At 35.7% G+C, this 22,844-nt stretch overlaps 1 protein-coding gene across 3 annotated transcripts; it reads right to left on the bottom strand.

Annotated features, from left to right (window-relative positions):
- Positions 1-861: 861 nt before the first annotated feature.
- Positions 862-21,027, bottom strand: rb1cc1 (RB1-inducible coiled-coil 1). 3 transcript variants are annotated; one of them, XM_067377343.1, is made up of 23 exons: positions 20,695-21,027; positions 19,000-19,131; positions 17,839-17,965; positions 16,556-16,726; positions 16,085-16,287; positions 15,198-15,636; positions 14,662-14,832; positions 14,038-14,222; positions 13,709-13,895; positions 13,357-13,453; positions 13,185-13,249; positions 12,995-13,098; positions 11,599-11,725; positions 9,360-11,281; positions 7,479-7,656; positions 5,907-6,015; positions 5,473-5,755; positions 4,210-4,261; positions 4,069-4,116; positions 2,967-3,025; positions 2,756-2,883; positions 2,368-2,438; positions 862-1,959 (listed from the first exon to the last, which is right to left on the bottom strand). In XM_067377343.1, exons 2-23 carry the CDS (start codon positions 19,068-19,070, stop codon positions 1,882-1,884), a joined length of 4,875 nt encoding a protein of 1,624 aa, XP_067233444.1. In that variant the 5' UTR covers positions 19,071-19,131; positions 20,695-21,027; the 3' UTR covers positions 862-1,881. The 3 variants fall into 3 exon arrangements, with proteins under 3 accessions (XP_067233444.1, XP_067233446.1, XP_067233445.1); XM_067377345.1 differs by having other exon boundaries at positions 13,372-13,453; XM_067377344.1 differs by having other exon boundaries at positions 19,000-19,127.
- Positions 21,028-22,844: the final 1,817 nt, after the last annotated feature.

Genomic DNA, 22,844 nt, shown 5'->3' with positions numbered 1-22,844 from the left:
CACCAGCAACCTCAGCATCTCGCGTTTAGTCATTCAGGCCTGTCCCGAGATACTACGAATCACACCATCAATTTATGAAAACGCCATCCAAATGTGACAGCCGACTTATGCTAAACGGAGAAAATAAAGCAAAACATTGCCGAAACACCCCTAGGCCCACATGGTACCGAAGGCTCGGCGGAGAGCTGCTATGCTCCCCGCTGTGAACTGGGAAAGTGATGTTGGTGCGCCGTGCTCCTCCAAGAGGGTAGTACCGTTCCCGGGCCCCTATCGAAGCCCTTTTGAAGTCTGTTGCAGGCAAGAGCGTGCCAACGTTAGCACACGACAGTAGCTAATGCCCCCACAAAAGCCAACATTAGACAAGGACCGAGCTGAAAGAGAAAAACGTCTAAGTTGGGAATAATTCCCTCAACCGGCGTACCTCGCTCTCAGGTTTAATTTTAGACAGAACGTGTTACATAAGTGATAGACAATGGCAATAAAATGGATCCCATTAATTCCTGACATGTATGGGCTTGTTTGCTATTCATTAGTTTAGTTGACACAATAGAGGCATAATTCTTTTAAAATCTTCCGTTCTGCTCGGTTGGAAGTGTTGCCAATGACTCAAGAGCATCAATAGGCGATGATTGCAAAACTTATGTAAACAAGTACTTACAATCATAGCATTTGCATAGGAGGAGAAACAGAATTGGGGGCATATTTTTGGGTCTATAATCTTTGAACGAGAAAAACCCTATTTCCACTCAAAAAAGGACCATGCACAACTATATCATTATGCACAACTACCGGAAAACGGATGTTGATGGGAAACATCTTCAAGCATCAAGTCCAAAGCTTTATTGTACTTTGATTCAATAGATCAACAAAAAAAGCCTTTAAATATACATGCATCTCTTCTCCAGAGGTATGGCAAATGAAAAATAAAAACTACCCGTGATATTCTTGCCATGACACACAATATAGTGTTTGATTTTACTTGCACTTCTCGAAGAACGTGTCCCAAAATGGACGCTGTGGGTAATGCAATCCACTGCGAGGAGTTTGGGATCAAACCTTTATTGTTTTGAAAATTCTAAATTCTTTTACAATACAGTCATTTTTTTTTGTTACTGGTGTGATCTGATGAATAATATACAATGTTGTTGTTAAATTCAATAAAGACACACATTCACAAACATGAAATATTACTTTCTATATTTCAACATCCTACAACAGAGGGAAGATATGTGCTGCTTTTCTTTTGACGCTTGTTTTCGACAGCACAAAACGCCTCCCTTTTGAATCGCCGAAAGCATCGTCTTTTTTCCGAAAGTGCATCTGAAGGATTGCGAGGCCTGGTAGTCCAAATGTACGTCATGATAATAAACAGGCGGGCCATACTGTGCTGCGAGTGACAATCAGCAGGTTTTTACCGATACCTCCGACTACGACGCATATCCAGACAAGTAAATTAAAGAAAATATTATCTATATGCATGCCATGACCATTCCTCTGATAACATTTACAATAAATTTATATTTTCATAACCTTCTGAAGTAAATAAGCTGACTGTGATAGTGCTCCCCCCCCCCGACCATAATATTAATAATGAACTAATATGTAACATCCAAATACATTTTGTTCATTTTACAGACTTCTTGTGATAGTTTTGGAGCCATCACACGTGTAAAGTTAGAATCATTTGGTCCACATTTACAAATCCTCTGCATATAAAAAAAATGAGATAAAATGGTTTGCAACAGAGGCAAAAAAAAAAAAAGGGAGGAAATGGTTTTGTCTTCTGATGTTGACAAAACAATCAAGGATGAGCAAGACTTTGCTTAAAAAAAGCAATAAAAACATACTGCGATTATTACAATATGATCAATTTTTACACGATTACACTTTCTTGTTCCATGGCACGGCCTTTACTCTGTAGAATTTGGTGCCGAGAGGAACTTTGAACCGGTTTTGGGCCTGGAGACAGACAATAACAAAAGAGACACGTTCAAATGTGTATTAGAAAAATCACTAAATAAATAAATAAATAGATAATTTAATAAAAAGTGTCTGCAGTAGATTATGAAAACACATTGTTTTCTGCTCAAGATAACTAACAAGATAACCACAATTTTAAATCATCAAGCACTCTTCCTAATGTGCGTAATTACAAAGAAACTGAGTATCTGCAAATGTTTTAATATTTGCGTCTCAAATATAGTTAATATTAGAGCAGAAAAAATGGGCTAATATTTTGTCATCAAGGATGTTACATTACGAGAGTGCAATATTACCAAAATTAGTCACAATTATTTGTAAAATAAAAATAATAAAATAAAATTGTATATTTTGCAGTTGCATAAATAAAAGAATAATCCTGGTTACCTTTTTAGCTTGGCAATATTCCTTCTCCATGACTTTTCCTAAAACCCACGGCCGTCTTGTTGCTCCTGTCGCTAAAAAAAAAAAAAAATATGTTGATGATATACAATATAAAAGGGTGCTTTATGTAAAATACAAAAAAAAAAAAAAAAAAAAAACATCAGGAATAAAACACTTCCTCTTTTTATCTCATCATTTATATAACAAATTCAACTGGAACTTTAAAAAAAACATTTCAATCTACAAATGCCAATGATACATAATTAATAAATATGAATTAAATAAGTAAACATACTTGTGGAAAAAGCAATGAAAGAATAATGTATCTTGTTGGAGCAACATTGTTTCAAATATATTATATTTAAGCATTCCAGTCGTGTGTGTAACTGACCTGGTTTGAGGTCCAGTGCAGTGAGGGACTCTGAGTGCAGGAAATAAAGGGTGGGACCAACAGTAAAGAGAACATAATTATCGTGCCTCTCGTCCAGGATTATGAGAACCAAGTCGCCCACCTGAAAACTACAAAAGAAGGGGTTTTTAAATGAGGTGGAGGGGTAAAATAGCAGTTCAGATCATTAAGGCTAATATCCAAGAACGCTTACTCTCGAATGGCGATTTTCTCGGAGTGCCGTGACGACACGGACGACATACTCTGTGACATCTGTAAAACAAAATTGTTAGATGATTCTGGTGATATTTACACTAGTAAATGTTTGTGTTGCATTCACTCTCTGCAATCACAAATTCAAACTGCATGTATTATATTGCAAAAAATCAATTTTGGTTAAATGTAATGTTGAATCTCATAAATGCTTCCAGTGCTTGTAGAATGGAGTTTGTGCCTAAAACAAATGTATGTACGCCATCTAGTGGTAAGGAGTAGAACGGTCCATTACATAGCATGCATTGGTAGTAAAATAGAAACAGAGAACAATGAGTATTTAAAATGCACCATAATGTATATAAATGTGGGATTTAAACATGTCTGTATTTGCTTAATTTCGAGCTTGTTTGTAAATGAGCTGAAATTCATACCCGGCTCAATTACACGGACACATTTCAGAGCTGCTTTTCAGACTAAATTCATCTTGTAAATCGGCCCCGAGCTGTCAGGACTCTTAAAGTGTGAGTTACGTGTCTCATAAGATGCGTCTCACGGCCAATAAGACGGCGATTGTAATTTTCCTAAAGAGATTAAACCTATTTGGAGAAATAGTCCCAGGGGAAATGTAATTAAATTATATCAAAGAGTCTCATGTTTTAATTAACTGCTGATAATGTGAGTTGCTGCTATCGTAACAACAGCAATGTAAATGAACAATACAGTAATACCAGAATAGTTTCCTTATAGCTAGATATAAATAGATCTAATACAAAGAAAGATGTCTATTTGTAATTTATTTTAAGTATTTATGTTTTTTTCCTTCAAAATGACATGAACGTTCCTGTGTCTGTCGCGGACCTGCATTAATTGAGTGTGTATTGTTCTATTTACCATCACTAATTACTGCTTTTAATTGACTGTTCAAGTGGTCAATTATAAACTGAGATCAAGCACAAAGGACACAAATCAAATGATCAATTTAAACGATGTTAAATGATGTTCTCATATAATTAACACATTTAGATGAAATATAAGAGCCAGAGCAAGCACAAAAATCTAAACACACACACTCACATGTAAATAAATTAAAATATATTTACCAATCTTTGACTAAGTCTTTTGTTCTCTTCCTCCTTCATATGTAAGGTCTGAAACACAATAATAAATAATTGCATATAATGATTAATTTGAGAAATACAATGTCAATAAAACAACAAAGTTAATATGTGAAAGTGAATTACCCTTTCCAAAATCAGTATGCGCTGTTTCTCTTCAGATAGCATAGAGTTGTCACTGAAACAAAATACGCACAGTAAATTTCACAAACTACACAGTTCACTAACTCAGCAAAATGTAAACATATTCTCAAAGCCAATCAAATTACAGAGCAGGCAACTTTATTACTGTGGTAAGAAAAAAAACATTTCTTGTTCACAAAAAGGATTCCTCACCTACTCACATCTCTCCTCTTCTATCTGATCTACTCTGCTTTCCTGCCTCAAATACATTCATTCTGCTCCTTTAAAAATACAAGGTCTACAAAACATGGTCTTGCCCCTCTCCAACAATTTATCCTCCTTGCATACTTTTAAATCACAAGGAAAAGTGAATGTTTTCAAACTATTTTTTGGTTAGTGGTATATACCGATAGCCTGATTATCTGACAAATATATATTTTTTATATATATATTTATATATATGTATTTTCAACATATATAAGCATCTAGCACAATACAGTTTGTTTTGCTTTGCTTATATATTACAGACATTACAACATTACAGAACAAATGAACTGAGGAAAATAAACATTATTTCTTCTTGTTCTCTTTTCTTTTCTTTTTTTTACATGTAAAGCTAGAGTGTGTGTGTGTATTTTTTGAAATAAAATAAATAAATAATAAAAATCAACTTGTTCTTTCTTTGTAATTATTCAAAACTTTTCAACAGTGACAAACTGCATCCAAGCAAAACTTTGAATTTGTTGCTACAAGAAAATGCAAATCAAGTGTACTGTTAAAGCTTACTCAGCTTTTAAAGGTTTTTTTTTTTTAGCATTTTTAGTGCTGTCAAACGATTAATCGGGATTAATCACATCCAAATCAGTTTGTGTTTACAAAATGTGTATATATATATACATAATACATACATATATTATGTATATACACACATAATAAATATACACAGTACACACACATATTATGTAAAGACAAACTTTTTTTGGATACGATTAATCATTTGACAGAATTAATTTTTATTATATACTGAACATGGATGTGGTTTGATGTTTTACGGTAATGAAGTGAGAAGCTAGGCCAAAAAAAAAAGGAAAAAATAACTACTGCTAGTATAAAACGATTAATTTCAAACCAAGATCATTTTAATGACATACACTCTGTGTGAGGTTGTAGCCAGTTTGTTAAAGTTTAAAGTGTGGTAGTTCAGTTTTTCAGGTTTACTATTATAGTATGAATAAGTCGCATGTGCACGTCAGCACAGATGCTTACTGCACTGTCATCATGCTGGCCTCCACGGCCGACTCCACCCTCTCCTCATCCTTGAATGCAGCCATAGACGCCAATCTTTCTGGGTCAGGGGTGGACGGTGACAGAACTTCTGTGTGGGTGGGGCCACATGCGCCGTGAGCCTCCATGACAACAGGGATGGGATTTGGAGGAAAGAAAGATGAAGAGACGAGGACGGTGCTTCGCAGACGGTTGAGTTCTTCCTCCATCTGTTTCTTCTCTTGAAGGATGGAGGCACGGTCCTCAGAGAGTGTTTCGATCAGGCCTTCAGGGAAACAACAAAACAAAGAGGGCAATGATCATGAGAACATTTATTGGTCTCATTGACCATTTCTGTGCAGTTTGGTAACAGATATTTGAAATCAACAAGTGGAAATTCTTCCAAATGATATGATAAATATAAAATGTTTTTATACCTTTATCTTTCTCTTGTTGCTGCATCACGTTTTTGAGCTTCTCTGTGAGATCATTGATGATTTGCTCTTTCTTGAGTTTCTCCCGAGTCAGAACAGTATTGAAGTTCGTCTAGGAGTGAACAGCACATTAAAACAAGCTATTTTAGGGAACATTTTAAATATATTAGGGACAAAACATTAGTTCAAAAAAGTTACAGGGATCAACAATACTAATATTTTCAGGATGTTCAGATTTTTTAGTTTAGGGTTTTTTTTTTGTCCTGTCAGTTTTTACTGACCAACACAAAAATACATTTTCCATGCATGTTATTTATGTTTTTTTTATGTCAGGGAAAAAAAGGAAGACAAGTTCTCTTTGCAAACAAATGCCTAGGTTCATAATTTTTAATAATAGCTGCAAAATATACAGTTACTATGTAAGTTCAATGCAATTCAGGTGAATTATGCAAGTCCATGAAAGCTATATTAAATACACACTTTGTCCAGAAAAAAAAAAATGGCATACAATGCAAAACATTACTTTTTAATTTTAATTACTCACCAGTCTTGTATTATTATTGATGTTAGGCATTAATTGGTATTATTATTATTATTATTATTATATCAACTTGTTAGACTTGTTAACATTGCCTTTGTGACATATAAATCAGCACAATTTGCAACTACATTTTAATTTTTAATATTCAATTAAAGGGTTAGTTCAAAATCTGTCATTAATTACTCAGCCTCATGTCGTTTCAAACCCGTAAGACTTTCGTTCATCTTCGAAACACACAATTATCAATTTGACGCTTTAAAAAGTTCATAAAGAGATTGTAAAACTAATCCATATGAATCAAAACTCAAGACTCGATCGCTTTATATGCTAAACAGAATCAATTTAGGCTAAACGGAAGCTCAAGCATGTTTGATTGACATGCGAGAACCAATGAGTTACGCATCACGCTTGTGCTTCCGCAAGAACCAATGAGGTTTGTTCTTGCGCGTCAAAGAAAATACGGTTGATCTTGTGTTTATGTTCACTGATCAATGTTTATTTGTGAATAAAAGCCTAAATTCAATCTGTTCATCTTATAAAGTAATTGTGCCTCTTCAGAAAATCTGGACTAAACCGCTCGATTCATTTGGATTAGTTTTACAGTGTCTTTATGAACTTTTTGAAGAATCAAAATCGTAGTTGCATCGACTGTCAATAAAGGGACAGAAATCTCTCACATTTCATTTAAAATATCGTCATTTGTGTTTCGAAGATGAACGAAAGTCTTAAGAGTTTGCAACGACATGAGGGTTAGCAACTGATGACAAGTTTTTCATTTTTGGGTGAACTAACCCTTTAAATTTAAAATGTAAAAAAAAAAAAGACATGTACAAAATGTAAGATGTTGTGACTCGGTGGTTTTGCCTACTGGCTTTTGTTGCCAAAACTGTCAAGTAAGCAACACATGAGTTTACTTAACTTAGTTGCAACAAAATTTGGTTTGTCAGTAACTTAACTGTAATGAAAAAGTCATCTTTCAATTCAAATGGAGCTAATAGCAAAATTCCTGCAGATCAGATCTTCTTATTGCTAACCTGCTGTTCAGCAATAAGTGAGGTCTTCAGGTTCTGCATCTCCTCATTCTTTGTGCGTTCCAGAAGCTCTAGTTTGGCCAAGAGCAATGCCTTCTCCTCTGTCCACTGGCCACTGTCTAATGACAATGCAGCGCCGGCCTCCTCACCAGCCTCTGTCTGCTCTACAGAAGCTGCCACTCTGAAACACAGAAGTAGGCATGAGTCAACCATAACATACAGGAGATCAACCTGGCTTTGCATTCATTACACTAAGAAGTCAATTGATGCTTCCTTCTAAAAAATGTACACAATGCAAATTCAGAAGCAGAGCAAGTTGTAACATTTTAAAGGAAAATTTTTTTCTTTGCATCTTGTGCACTGACAAAATCATTCACAATCATTCATGTGTATTAATGAAGTAAATGCATACATTTTGTGTCTTTCTAGAGCTCTTAAGGTGTTCATGGTTTGTTTCTTGCAGGGTTTGAACTAACAACCTTTCATTGCTAGCCTAGACAATTATATTATAGCCATTCCCACTTTTTCTAAATTGTTTCTTGTTGGTAAAACGTTAGTCACAAGAATAAATAAATAAATATTGAAAAACCTCCAATTTACTGGGATTGGTATAAGACTTGAACACAAATCTGTTTTCTGTTTTTAATTAATCCCTATTTTACTGGCACATGTAACAGGGTTATCATATTTCTTGCTAATTTCTACTTAAAAAATGTTTTAATGAAACGGTTCACAGTTTTTGTTCATTCTTTTTGATGTGCTAATTATTCACAAGAGTGAATGAAATCAGAAAGAGTAAGTGAATGCATGTTGCCGCCTGTGTGTTTTCTGCTTTTAATTAACAGTAAAGTTAGAGGTAAAAGCTTTAAATTTGAATGGACTAGAGCAGCATTGTTTTAGTGTCGTTTCATTTGTCCTCAACAGATGCTTTCCTCATTTAAAAGTGCGAGATTTATTGAGTTCTTCATGACCAAATCAACAAGAAAACGACACTGTTGTCAAAAGAACATATTAGAATGATTTCTGATCATGTGACACTGAAGACTGCAGTTAGGATGCTGAAAATTCAGCTTTACATCACAGGAATTATTCTATTTACACCATACACTATTTTAAATTGTAATATTAATTAATAATAACACAGTTTTTATTGTATTTTTGATCAAATAAATGCAGCATAAGAGATGACTTTCAAAAACAAACCCTAAACTTTTTAATGCTAATGTATTTCTCCTTCAAAGTAAGGCTAATGGATAAATGAGGGGCTATTTTAGGTAACATAATTGTCCATTTTATCATCCACCAGCCAAAAGTCTTTTCGCTTAAGAAATGTAATAGCATACCTCTACATCAAAAGACGCACAATTTGAGGTTTGACTGTATGACGCACAAAATGAGCAGGACAGGTTGCACACCTAAGTGTAATATTACTAAAAGACTAAATTTATCCAAAAATGAACAGTCATCATTTACCTAACTTCATGTTGTTACAAACCTGTATGACTTTCTTTCTTTGGGTAACACAAAAGAAGATAAACTAAAGAATGATTAATCTATTTTTGTCCATATACTGAAAGTCAGTGGAGTCCGAAACATTGATTTTCGTAGTATGGGAAAAAAGACTAAAAGAAGAAATATCTTCTTTTGTGTTCCCCTAGAAGAAATAGTTTTGGGTGAACTATTCCTTTAAGATGAGCGGTTTGCTTAAATCCCTAAACATATGTATGAGCAATATAACTGGTGATTATGCACCATTTATAATTTATAACAGCTATCCTTTGAGTAAACTGTGCTTTGAATATTAACTGTGTAAACTGAATCTTAGAATGATCTTCATAGAGAATGTTGGTTTCGAACAAGATGGAAGCTTTTGATTTTACTTACATTTTAGTGGATTGTCTGTCTTGGAGCTGATTTTCAAGTAGTTCAATTTGTCCTAACAGTCTTGTCTCAATCTCCTCTTTCTGGAGTTGAAAGTCTCTTAAGGCCTCTTGTAATGCAGCTTTGACTGCCTCCTCTTTCTCCATCTCTGCCCTCTGCAGGGCCTCCACCCTCTCCTGCTCCAGTCTTCCCGACAGTAGTGAGTTTTCCGCCTGCAGGTCCCCGATAACAATCTCTAGGTCTTGTTCTTTCTCTTGGAAAGCCCTCTGCTCATCCTGCTTTTCCCTCTGTAAGGCAGCAAGCTGGTCCTCATGATTGCGCTGGATCTTCTGGACTCGTTCCTCGTAGTCTTTCTCCGCATCCTGCGACTTCTGCTTGAGCGCTGAAAACTCGCGGCGGAGCAGGGTGCTCTCCTTTTCGTGCCGATCGACGAGTTCAGAGATGCAGTGGTCCTTCTCCAACCTCATGAGTGCTCGGAGCTCGGCCAGGCCAACCTCGTACTCTTCGTTCTTCTTCTGGAGCTGCTGGTTTAACGTGTCAATCTGCATCTGCAAGGTGGTTGTTTGGGTAGTAAACTCCAATTTCAAAACCTCTTCCTGGGTGCTTTTGGCCTCCTCATACTGGAGCCTCATGTCCTCCATTTCGGCCTCTTTAAGAGCCATCTCGACTTCCAGTTTGCAGCGGGCGTCCGCAAGTTCTGTAATGCGAGCCTCCAAGTCTTTTGAGCGTCCGTCGCGCTCCTTGAGTTCGGCAGAATGGGAATCCATCAGATCTCTTAGCTTCACCAGGTTGTCCTGGACAAGTTTTTCAAGTGCACTTTCTTTTTCCAATCTGAAAGATTGCAGCTCTGCTTCATGTTGTTGGTTCAACCGTGTCTCCAGTTCTTGAAGGTGCACCTTCTCTGCATTCTCCATCTCCTGTCTGATTTTCTGTTGGCCATGCTCGATCTCAAAGTGCAGGTTATCCAGCTGCCCAGCAAGTTCGTCCTTGGACAGCAAAGCAGCTTTCAGTTCTTCACTTTGCTTCAAGATCTTCTTCTCAAGGTCCTGCACAGTTTGCTTGTGATCTTGCAGTTCTTGCATAGAATGTTCCCTATCACTCTCCAGCTGTGATATTTCTTTCTCCTTGCGCTCCACAAGCCCCTCCAATTCCAGCATTGCTCTCTGGACGTCTCGGACAATCTTCCGATTGCATTCCAGCTCTTCCGTGAGAGTAAGTATCTGTTTTTCATAGTCGTCCTTCAAACTCTGGAGATTGGATTGTTGTTCATCCTCATGACAGTATCTGACACTGTTGAGAGCGTTTCGAACCTCAATGGTCATAGTTTTTAGGGAGAATCCGAAGTCTCGTTGCTCCTTCAAAACAAGTCCTCGAAAGTGGTAAAGGTCTTCTTTAACTTTCCTCAAATTGTTCTGGGATTCTTCCGCAGCGGAACGGTACCTGTCTGCTGATAGCTTGAGAGCTGCGATCTTTGAGTTTTCCTTCTGAAGGGTAGTAGTGTCCTGGATACGCTTGCTATCGATTGCATTAATGACGGAGGAGTAGAGAGACTCCACCATCATCTCTGGACTTGTAGGATCACTGATGGGGTTAGGTGACATCAAGGTCTCCTCGATAACAAACTCATTAACAGCTGACATGAAGTCTGACTCTGGACTTTCTGCCAACGAGTCCAAGTCTAACGAGCCTTGCTGTAATACAGGATCCATATTGGGGTGCCCAATGGTTTCAAAGTCAAAGGTCTGGGCATCTATGCTGTCGGGTGATAGGTCCTCCAAGGGACCAGGAAGCGCCACGGGTTGGCAGTCCGGTGCTTTTAAACTGAGAGTGGACAATGTTTTGGTGGAGGTAGAGGTGACTGCAGTTGTGCTTTCAGATCTGGGTGTTAATGCAGTGGATCTTTGAGCACTCTGGCTACAGGAAATCTACAAAACCAATGCAACACATTAAGATCATATGATAATTCACATTGCAATAAAGTCAAATTAGACTATATATTTTTTTTTATATTAAGCTGCATATATATTTTTTGCATTAAGTATTTACGTTAAGGAGAAATCCCGCATACATCACCACAAAGAATATGCATGGATAAATCAGAATAAGGTCAATAAAATGCATTTAGAATTTTATAGGGTAAAGATAGAGTAAATTGCATTTCATGCTGGCTTTAAAGTTGTACAACATCCAATATTTCAAACACTTCAGCAATAAAAATGAAATGATTGTGAACACAAAGCACCTTTTGTTCATTTAGTAGGTCTGTGATAGTTTGTGACATCTCGTCCACACTCTGCGCAGCCTGAACCAGCTGATGGAGAACTTCAACATGATGGTTAAGAGGCTCAAAGTCACACAATGTGGGGACCCTGATGAAGAAAACAGGCATCAGACAAAGAACAACTGACATAGACTATCATTTAAGAGTTTTTAGCCATGATTGAAAGGCCAATGGAACACAGGAAAAAAAGCAATTTGACATATATAAACAAATATGGTTGTGAAGTTACGGTAGAGACATCAGTATTGTGGGCTGCACTATTAATCGCATTTTTATTGTGACAACGATTTCTGCTTCTCTCGATTAATTCAAAATAATCGTTGAGATATTAGCATGCTGTTTATTTGGCCTTCTTTTTTTTTTCTTTTTTTTTTACACTTGACATTTCGTTATCTTGCATTGGTAAGCTTCCACTATCTTTCCTGCTTGGGGTTGATGTCACAAGCTTAAATCCCCCTAACAGAGCTTTTTTCTTTTTTTTATTTTCATTTTCTGCACAGTATGTTGGAGTTTAGCAATGTCCATTGTGAAATTCTCCTCGAATGAAAGTGTCATACAGTGACGAGACTGCGTGTGCGATTTGCTGCTACTAAATCTGCAAGCGAACCTATTCTAAGATGTATTATAGCAAATCCAAACATGATTCTCAACCATAATGTTTGCGATTGTGGTTGCTGAATAAATGCACTGTGCTACAATACAAAGTATAAATGTAACATTATTGGAATTAATGTTAGGAATTTCACTGTTTTAGCTTTTGAGAGAAGCTTCTTAAAACTACATAGCCACTGTCTGTTAGCGAAAATGAAAAAAAAAGACAACGTATCTTTCTTTGCAGTCTGTCTGTATGAATTAGCATTTGTGAAGTCATCTGGATCTGTGGTTTGTCTCATTTGCAACTGAATTGCATCTATTAAAATATCTAATGTGAAAAAAAATTACAAAGCACTCACCAAAACCTTGCATTACCTGAAGTCATATTAATGGTAAGTAGTGTTTAATTTATTCTTATCAATACAATTGTTATCAATGCAATTTTTTGTGTTGATTTTTTGATTAAGCTGTCATAGTTGGTTAAATGAAGTCCATATGCCACCTCAGGCCTATAAGGTGAAATGTAGGATGTTAGGTAAAGAACACACAAAATGTAAAACGGCCTTTATTACATCACCCCTTTTGAAAATTATGCAATTAAAGTAAAAATAGTATTAAACTATACTATACAATAAGCTAACTTCTATTTCTCTGGAATTTTTCAAATTAGAATAATCATGATTATAAAATTTTTTGAGCAAAACAGTCATTATTATCAGTTTAACAGATATGGTGCAGTCCGAGACCGGATACAATCGTTTACCTGAGGTAAGGCTGAACCTCGGAAGGACAACAGGACTTGAGATACTGCAGGTCACTCAGGGAAATATCTGGAAGCTCAAAATCAAACTTTCGAGGCTTTCGAGTCTAAACACAAAAACAAAGAAAATGCTCATTAATGCTAAAAGACCATGAAGGGATCCTGAAAGATAAAAACGATTTCAAAGACTCACGCAAAACGAAGAGGGTGGCCATGAGTCCAGTCCTCGAAACAACCGATTTCTGAGGAACGATTTCCCTAAGAGAAACAAAAGCAGTGTTTTCAAAGCAATCTCCTCAAACAATCTGACAATTAATGTGGACTCAGATGTCAATGTTTGAACTAAAAAGAAGCCATTTAAATACCTAAAATTAACTTACTGAAGAGCTTCCCGAAGGTTTCCCTTTTTGCTTTTTCTGCCTCATAGAGGTTTTTCCCATCTCTGACAAGAGCATTGGCCCACTGAAAGAAATAATAATAAAAAATTAACAGCTATCCCTGTTACTTTTGTTAAAAATGACAATCAAATGTGCAGAAATCTAAAAAAAACAAAAACAAAAACATTATTATTATCATCATTATATTAGCTCATATTATTCACTCTATATTTTTGCTAAATCACTTTTATAACCTCATCTCTATAACAAAACATGCACATTTAACATCCCTTCCACTGTTTCTTATAAAAAAATATAAATTAAAGTAGCCGACTCTTACTTGTCTGTAGTGTCCTATGAACATTTTGCGCCTGACCACCTCCACTACAGCGAGACAGTACATCTGTGGCACAGTGCTGAGCGCTTCCACCACTCGTACGCGCTCCAGCAGCTCCGTCAGCAGCCTCAGGAGAGCCTGCAGCTTCTCTCCATCCTGATCAGCGTGAAGCATCACGTAGCAGCACCATCTGATGGAGTAGACACCACAGTGCAGCTAGGAAATGCTTACAATTTATGTCATAAAAGTATACCAAATTGAAAATTGCCATGTTCTGGCCAAATTCACAACAAATCGTATTGCCCACGAAGAAGAAAAAATGCTGCTCTTACTTGAGACGGACTTGAAGGTTGTTGGCGAGCTCCTGTTTGGCAGTGGTACACTTCTGCTTGATGTCAAGTAGCTTCCTGTGATTGGTCAGCATGATCATCAGCTGGTTGGCGTGACTCAGACACAGGTCAGGCAGCACCGAGGTGTCCTTCAGGTTTTCAGCCCTCTTCTGATTGGCAAGAAATCCCTAATGGAAGGCAAAGGAGAACATGTGAGGATGAGAAGCTTTCTGAAAAAAATACACACTGGCACTTTCAAGTGCTTTGCACAGCTTTGTAACAGATTCAAACATTAAAAACGTGGCTAAAGTTTATCGTTTTGTCGATCTGTCAAAAAGTAATACAGCTGTTATTGAAGGACGGGCCAGGACCAAATATATTAGACCTGGCAGTTAAACCCACAAGTATTGTAACTTGTAACCTATTTTAGGGTTAACAAATCATATACATCTTAAAGTTACAGTAGCAAAAGAGAGAGGGTGGTCATAAAAAAGAAATAAAAAACTAAGTGGACTTCAGGGAAAAAATAAAATGCACTTATGTGCATTTGTGTAGAATATGTGTATATGTGTAGAATATGTCCTCTTTAGGTTGTTTTTATAGACTATAAAAGTGAGATTTGCTTACCTGAGCAAGTTCCTTCTGTTCATTAACCAACTTTTTACAGCTTGCTATCATCTGGTCAAGTGCATACAATCTGTCCTCAAGACCTTTGATGGCCTTCATGTTCTGATTATCCAATTTGGTAATCGTCTCACGGCATTCAGTTAGAAAGGGTTGGATAATTCGTGGATCAAGCTGGAAGCATAAAGAATGAAACAGACGAAAATGAGTGATCATAGACAGTAAAATAGTCCATGTATTTTCTAAACGTGATGATGACAACATGCACTACATTTGGTGTTAATTTTGTTTTTGTTGTGTTTTGTAAGCAATGTAAAGCATTTCTGCCCACTAACAGCTGTGTAAATATATGTAATGTGATATAAATAGTATAGCAAAATATCTATTGGGTGACACATTTCTACCATCATAATGCTGATGACTGGCTTGCTCAACACAATAAAGTTTGTTGCAGGTTACTTCACGGTAGCACTAGTTTAGAGACTGATTCGTGTTTTGACCAAAACATTCCCTCCCAATATGACTCATCTTTTACTCACCCTGTTGATCGAGTCAAAACACTTCCTCACTACTGACTCCACATCATTAGGTCTGTCCTGAACGTTGATCCAATCCAACAGTGTGACATTAAAAGAGGGTATGGCTCCCCTCTCTGGAGACTCCTCCTCTTCCTGTAGAGCTGCTTTTAGACTACAGCTGCTCTTCAGTCTGTCCTGAGGAGAGGAAGACGTCTGGGATGACGTTTCTCCTGAAGCGGAGACCGGCGAAGGTGTCTTTTGATTCTTCTGGCCGTCAGCAGGACAGAGGATAGCGGACTGGGTGGATGTTTCTCCTACTTCATCATCCTCATTATAGTCCTCTTCATCAGTGGTTCTTGGGTGAGGGGAGCAGGACTTCTCCAAGCTTTCTCTGTAGCTGTGCCGAGTTAAACACTCTAGGAGTGGAATCTTCGCCATGACCGAGACAGCAGTGCCAAGCCTGATGAATGACATTAGAATTAGTGATCTATACATCTCTCTTCACAAAATTGATCAAATGTGTCATTAAAGACATTTATCTCAAATAAATGCGTTTTTAAACGTGTTGTCAATATTGATAATGATAAGAAATGTTTCTTGAGCACCAAATCAGCAAATTAGAATTATTTCTGAAGGATCATGTGGTGATATTTTTGATCAAATCAATGCAGCCTAGACAAGCATTTCTTTCAAAAACAACAAAAAAAAAACTTACGACCTTAAACTTTTGAATTTGTAGTATTTCTGCTACAAGATCTACACAATTTTTCGCTACTAAGAACTGAAGAGGTGGTATAGCAGACATAAAAACTAACTTTTTTAGTTAAAAAAAACCAATAGTTTGATGTTTTAACAAAATAATTTAAAACTTTTAAAGAAAGATAGATAAGAGTCAAAGATTCACATACTTGGTGAGTTTTAATTTGATGTCTTCAAAATCCTGTTGGTAATTTGTGTAAGCAGTGTCGAATTTCAAGAGGAGTTTTTGATAGGACAGGGTGCAGTCATCCAGGTTAGCCATGATGGCCGCCCATCCCTGGTGCTGAAGGTGTTCATCATGGACCAGACGCTCACAGAACGAGCAAAGCTTCTTGGCAACCTCAAACATTTCCTATAAAAGGGCAAAATATCAGGCATTATGAGAGTCATTTGCATACAAATGGAACAAACCCTTCCATCCAAGCCTGTGTCATTTACAAAAAGGCTTTGTTACTTTGACTGTATTTGCATTTATTCTCTCAAATAAAAGTTGTGCTTAAATCTTAAATAAACATCATTGATGTAACATAGTGTGGATGGTTGAGCATAGATGTGTAAAACTGGGTAAATCCAGGAAGACACGGGTTGGTCATTAGGTCAGAACAGAAGTTGGCCTGTACCACAGCTAGTTGAGTTCGGGAGGCGACGGTGTGAAAGACGGCAGGCATCATGAGTGACTCCTCCACCTTCAGCTCCATCTCATTCTCAATGGAGAAGGTCGTTTTGGGGATGGTTGGCGCTCGGTCGCACAGGATCATCTCTTTGTTGAACAAGAAGATCGGGTTGGTGTCCTGAGGCAGCCAGAGACAAAAATCAATCACTGTTTAGACATCACATTACTTCAAGAACCTCAATATTTCACTGCCATTTTAAAGTGATAGTTCACACAAAAATGAAAATTATCCCATGATTTACTCACCCTCAAGCCATCATAGGTGTATAAGACTATCTTCTTTCAGATGAACACAATCAGAGATACATTTAAAAAATATCTTGGATCTTCCAAGCTTTATAATGGATGTGAAAGGCGGCCCAGATTTAATGCATCCCGCATAAAAGTAATCCATTAAAGCCTTCTGAAGTGAAGCAATGAGGTTTTTTAAGAAAAATATTTGCGATTTGCGGTGGATGAGTAACCTCTGACCAGACGCATGACGTAATGACGAAACACCGGTCACTAATTAGAAGTCTAAAATGAGAATTTTTTTGTCCTTTTGTCAGAGGATTTCGATATAAGAGAAGAGGAGCTTGAGTTTGTTGCACAGCCCTATTTGTTTAAACCGCGAGAGGCGTCTAAGCTTACTCTACTCCTACATCCTGCATCACGGGTTACTCTTATGGTGCAAGTCTACCTGCGCAGTATGCGGTGGTCGTCTGCTGGAAGCTAGTTATTCTAATTTATAAGTTTTAAATATAGATATTTTCTTACAAAAACCCATCGCTTCACTTCAGAAGGCCTTTATTAACGCCTGGAGCCATATGGATTATTTTTATGATGGATGGATGCATTTATTTTGGGCTTCAAAATGTGGCCCCCATTCACAACCATTATAAAGCTTAGAAGAGAAAGGATATTTTTAAATTTATCTCCAATTGTGTTCGTCTCAAAGAAGATAGTCATATACACCTAGGATGGCTTGAGGGTGAGTATATCAAGGGATAATTTTCATTTTTGGGTGAACTAACCTTTTAAATGTACTGAAAGCTATTAAAATAATAATAATACAATTATATTTACAACTTTTATGGTGCTTTTTTGTGATTTTTGGTAATTTGTAGCAACGGTTGAGCATTTGACTATATTATTCATATATAATAACTAATATTACCCTCTTAAAAAAGTTGAAAAGCAAAAATTCTGTTTGTTTGTGTATGTGTGTGTGTGACTTTGCTTGTTACTCACCGTTCCGGCGCTGTAACTACACACACGCCTCTCTGCCACCATACACTCCCCTCCATTGACCACCAGCACCTGGTGCTGGATTGCAATTTTATATTTGGCCTGAATGGCATGTTTAAGGTCCAAAACACTATAAAGAGCATGAAGCACAACACATTATGCTTTTAGTTATCCAGTAAAACAAATCAGGACTCGATTTATACAAATCTGCAGACAAACACTGATCATGCAATTTGGACTTGTTTTAAAGAACCAATAACACTTATGTAATATTATAATAATTTACATTTGCACCTTAACCATCATAAATTATACAGGTAATTACACTGAAACAATGTAATTAATAAATAAAGTATTTTGCATTTCTAAGTATCAACATAATATTTGATATTTTGCATAGTATATTACTCAAAATAATGCATTTTCTCATATGTAAAATATTATCAACATATGTACATTTTATGTAAATTCAGATAAACTCATTAAATTATTTTCAAGATGTTTGAAGACAAAAATAAACAGTAATATGTTACCATAAGGATGTAAGTGTTAACATTAGTTAATGCAATAGGTAACAAACAATTTAGCCATCTATGTTAACATTCATTTTTATGAATTCTAATAATAATATGCTATAACATTAAAGGTTGCAAATGTTTACATTAGTTAATGCAATATGAAATTACAAAGTAACATTAACAAAGACTAACAAAACTATGTGAATAAAAGGCTAAATTCAATCTGTTCATCATTTAAAGTGATCGTGTCTCTTGAGAGAATCTAGACTAAACCGCTCAACTCATATGGATTTGTTTTATGATCTCGTTATTAACTTTTTGAAGAATCAATGTGGTAATTGCGTAGACCGTCTATGGAGGGACAGAAATCTCTCACATTTTATTAAAAATGACTTCATTTGTGTTTTGAAGATGAATGAAAGTCTTGCAGGTTTGGAACAAAATTAAGTTTTTCATTTTGGGGTGTAAACTAACCCTTTAAATATGTTAACATTACTTTAAATATGCTAACACAATTATTGTACACAAAATATGTTCTGTAAAACAGCACTACGTAATGACTTCACATATAACATATAGATGGAAACAAATTAAGGATTAACCATTCACTGATCAACTTTTTCTTAAAAACATTAAAATCTCTTACGTTTGGACAGCAAGTTCAGTGTCAAACGTTAATGTGCTTCCGTTGTTGACTTGAAACACATACAGCTTCATGTTGAATTCTCCGCTGAGTCTGCCTCCAGCTTGATCTGTTCATCTAGTCAATTATGGCTGTCTGATCGAAAATGAATAAAATGCACACAATTCAAGTCAAGTTACATCGGAACTTACAAGTGGTGATGAAAAACAACATTTTAATTAACTTAAAATTTGAAATACATACAATTTTAAACAAAAACAGGTTAATAAAAGGTTTAAATGGTCATACCTCCCACACAAAAAGGCCAATAGCCTGTTAATTGTCAGTGTCCTGGTAGTGGGACACTTGGCACACTTTCAAATATTTATTAATCATCATAAAATAGAAAATTCATCCTATGAAAACCGTTTTAAAATTGGACATTTTGTAACTATGTAAACTGTACTTTAAAACCTTTTAGCTGGCTCAATTTTTGAGATAAAAAAACTTCAAATTTGGATCACAACATATGGCTTTGATTTTTTGGCAATTTGGAGTCCAAATTATTATATTTTGTATAAAATAAAAAATGTTTAGTTAAATACATTTGCTTAACAGTAAACTTAAACATCTATAACTTTCTCTTTTACACTTGTTTTCACTTCAACAATCTTCTTTAGAAGCAGACTAACCTTGACTATCCCAAAGCATTTATGAAATACAAGCATTTAAGTTCAGATCTATGCTCAAAAAGGAGGGTGACAGTTAATCTGTACAAGCACATGTAACCTACAAGACATATCTAACCCTACATGACCATTTCAGCAGATAACAAGATGGAAAACCCCTAGATAACTGGCTAATCACAGTGATCAGGGACATCATTCTAGGCCGTGACAATAAAGAAAGCTTTTCAGATTATTACATGAGCTATAATGTGGTTAGAGATGTAAAACTGCACACAGATCAACATGACCATGTGGCCCAAATATTCAGGCTGAGTCATGTTGTTCCCTGTGGGTAAACACCATCAACACAAACTAAAAGAGCCTTTGTGCCTTAATTCCCCGTGAATGGGTGTAAAACTTTGACTTTACAAAGTTTGGATGCATTATAACAACAACTGTTATTATGGATACAGGGAATAAGGCGAGTCTACCAGGAATAGCACATGGTTGGCGTTGACCACATGGGTAACTACTGCCATTTAATGAGGGGTAAACAAGCTAAAAACTGCATACAGTATTGTTTTGGTCTAGTATAATGAGGACCACGGTTTATATTAGTCTGTTTGTTTCAACTTATTATGTGTCAATATTGATTGACAGCTTTCCCCTTCGGCGAGGAGTTGAAAATATGACCTAAAACTGTTTGTTTCTTTAAAAATCTCTGTTAACAAGCAAATATGAGACTCCTGAAGGCTTCAAGCTTTTGTTTTGTGGTTTCAAAGGCCCTGGTCACTGTTTAGGGAGGGTGACAGTATGTCCAAATATCACCAGCAAACACAAAAACCTCATCAATATGACAATACATGACAGCAAAACCTCGACTAAACCCTCATTCGACAACCTACACATGTTTTTTGTTTACATTATCTAGTTGTATTTCGTGCCACAATTCCTATATTAGTGACCCAAACAGCCTCAAATTATCCGGTATTTGATTTTAAACCTCAACATCTGCAATATAAGAAGCTAAATCCGTCTCAAATTGTCTTACCTGAGCTGTCTTCACTCCATTCTCTGCATTAAAGCAGATTAATAGGTTGTTTTTGGCTGAGATGTGGAGGTTTCTGTCAGCTAGAGGTTGAAGCTGTCGGGCTAACAGGCTAAAGCTCATCACTCCAAACACGGGCCTTTATTTTTAATTCCCATAAAACGCACAAATTCATCCAGGATGAGATGGGATAAAGTGCTTCATATTTCAAGACATGTAGGTTAGGAGGGGTGGTGATAAGATATGAGTTTTGTCATCGAGATTTTTCTCTCGCAGGGTTGTGTAAGGATCCGTTAATGCTGTTTCTCCTGCTGCTGTGTTTTGTTATTGTCGTCACTGCGCAGCGAGGTGCATTCTGGGAAGGGCAACGGTCAGCGGTAAAGCGCTGATCTGGGAACAGATTACACGCCTGGTATATGAGTTCTACTGTTGCTAGAGTAACGAGGAAGATGATCTGAAATCAGCCGCTTCTTGCTGTGGCGTTCTGAAAGGTGTGGGAACAATTCGTTGAAAACGTAAAGTGAGGGATTACTGTTAATTTTACTGTAATTTAATTACAGTTAATTCTGATGTAATTGCATTAAATTCTGTAAAGACTATAGAACAAAACATCAATGTATGTTTTTAGTGTAACCTTCTCCCTTTAAATACTTTGGTCAGTTCAAGAATAGTTTAGATGCAATTTTATGATTTATTTGAACGATTTAAAGAGCAGTTTCATGTCTATCCTTGTATTGTTCAGCTGGTTGATATGGGATTAGTAATAAGTAATACAATATTTTTTAGTAATTATTAATTAGTAATTAGTATCCTACAGTAATCTATTACACTGTTAAAAGATGTAATTAATTACTTTTTACTAGACTAATTTACCCAACACTATTCATTATGTTGTTTACTTCTAAAGAATGACAAATTAAAATCCTAAAATTTTAAGTTTTTTTTTTTTATGTCATTTGTCAGTAGTCTTTTTTGACACTATAATATACAATTGAGTAGAATCATTCAATCTAAATTTATAGTTGCTATTGTGATATTCCATTTTTAAAAAAAATAAATTTAACTTTCAGATATGTCCTTAACAGTGATGATGTATATATATACAGTACAGTCCAAAAGTTTTTAATGTTTTTAAAAGAAGTAATTTTTAAAATAACTGTTTTCTATTTGAATATATTTCACAATGTAATTTATAATGTCTACAATTGTACAAAATATTTGGGTACAATATTTTTTTCAGGATTATTTGAGGAATAGAAAGTTCAAAAGAACAGTGTTTATCTGAAATCTAATCTTTGTAACATTATAAATGTCTTTACTGCCACTTTTGATTGATTTAATGCATTCTTGCTGAATAAAAGTATTAATTTCTTTAATTTCTTTAAAAAAAAATAAAGATAAAAATTCTTACTGACCCCAAACTTTTGAACGGTAGTGTATAATGCTACAGAAGCTTTGTATTTCAGATAAATGCTGTTCTTTTGAACTTTCTATTCATCAAGGAATCCTGAAAAAAAAAGTAAACAACTGTTTACAACATTGAAAATAATCATAAATGTTTCTTGAGCAGCAGATCAGCATATTAGAATGATTTCTGAAGGATCATGTGACACTGAAGACTGGAGTAATGATGCTGAAAATTCAGCTTTGATCACAGGAATAAATTACTTTGTCAAATATATTTAAATAGTACACAGTTACTTAAAATTGTAATAATATTTCACAATATTACTGTTTTTACTGTATTTTTAATTAAATAAATGTAGCCTTGGTGAGCAGACGAAACTTATTTTAAAAACATTAAGAATCTTAGTGGTTCCTGTACTGTATATATATATATATATATATATATATATATATATATATATATTCGGATGAGTTTATAATTTACATACATATATACACACACATATATATATATATATACATATATATATATATATATATACACATATATATATGTGTGTGTGTGTGTGTATATATATACATATGAAGACTTCAGATGCAAAAGCCATCTAAGTGCCATTTCTTCTAAAATGAGTATTTTTATCAAGATTGTATGTTTATGTTCAGTTATTTCACTTTAATGGCAATGAAAAGGACCTATCAAAGGCTTTTGCATCTGAAGTCTTCATATATATGTATATATATGT

Source organism: Chanodichthys erythropterus, chromosome 23 (genome assembly GCF_024489055.1).
Source record: "Chanodichthys erythropterus isolate Z2021 chromosome 23, ASM2448905v1, whole genome shotgun sequence".
In the NCBI taxonomy this organism is placed as follows: domain Eukaryota; kingdom Metazoa; phylum Chordata; class Actinopteri; order Cypriniformes; family Xenocyprididae; genus Chanodichthys; species Chanodichthys erythropterus.
This window is presented reverse-complemented; position numbering and strand designations above follow the sequence as displayed.

Coding starts and splice junctions, on each gene's coding strand:
- rb1cc1 (XM_067377343.1), bottom strand. CDS start 19,070: ATGAAGCTGTATGTGTTTCAAGTCAACAACGGAAGCACATTAACGTTT. Junction 7,657..9,359: donor GACAGACAATCCACTAAAAT/GTAAGTAAAATC, acceptor TCTGTGTTTCAG/AGTGGCAGCTTCTGTAGAGC. Junction 6,016..7,478: donor CACTTATTGCTGAACAGCAG/GTTAGCAATAAG, acceptor GTTCACTCCTAG/ACGAACTTCAATACTGTTCT.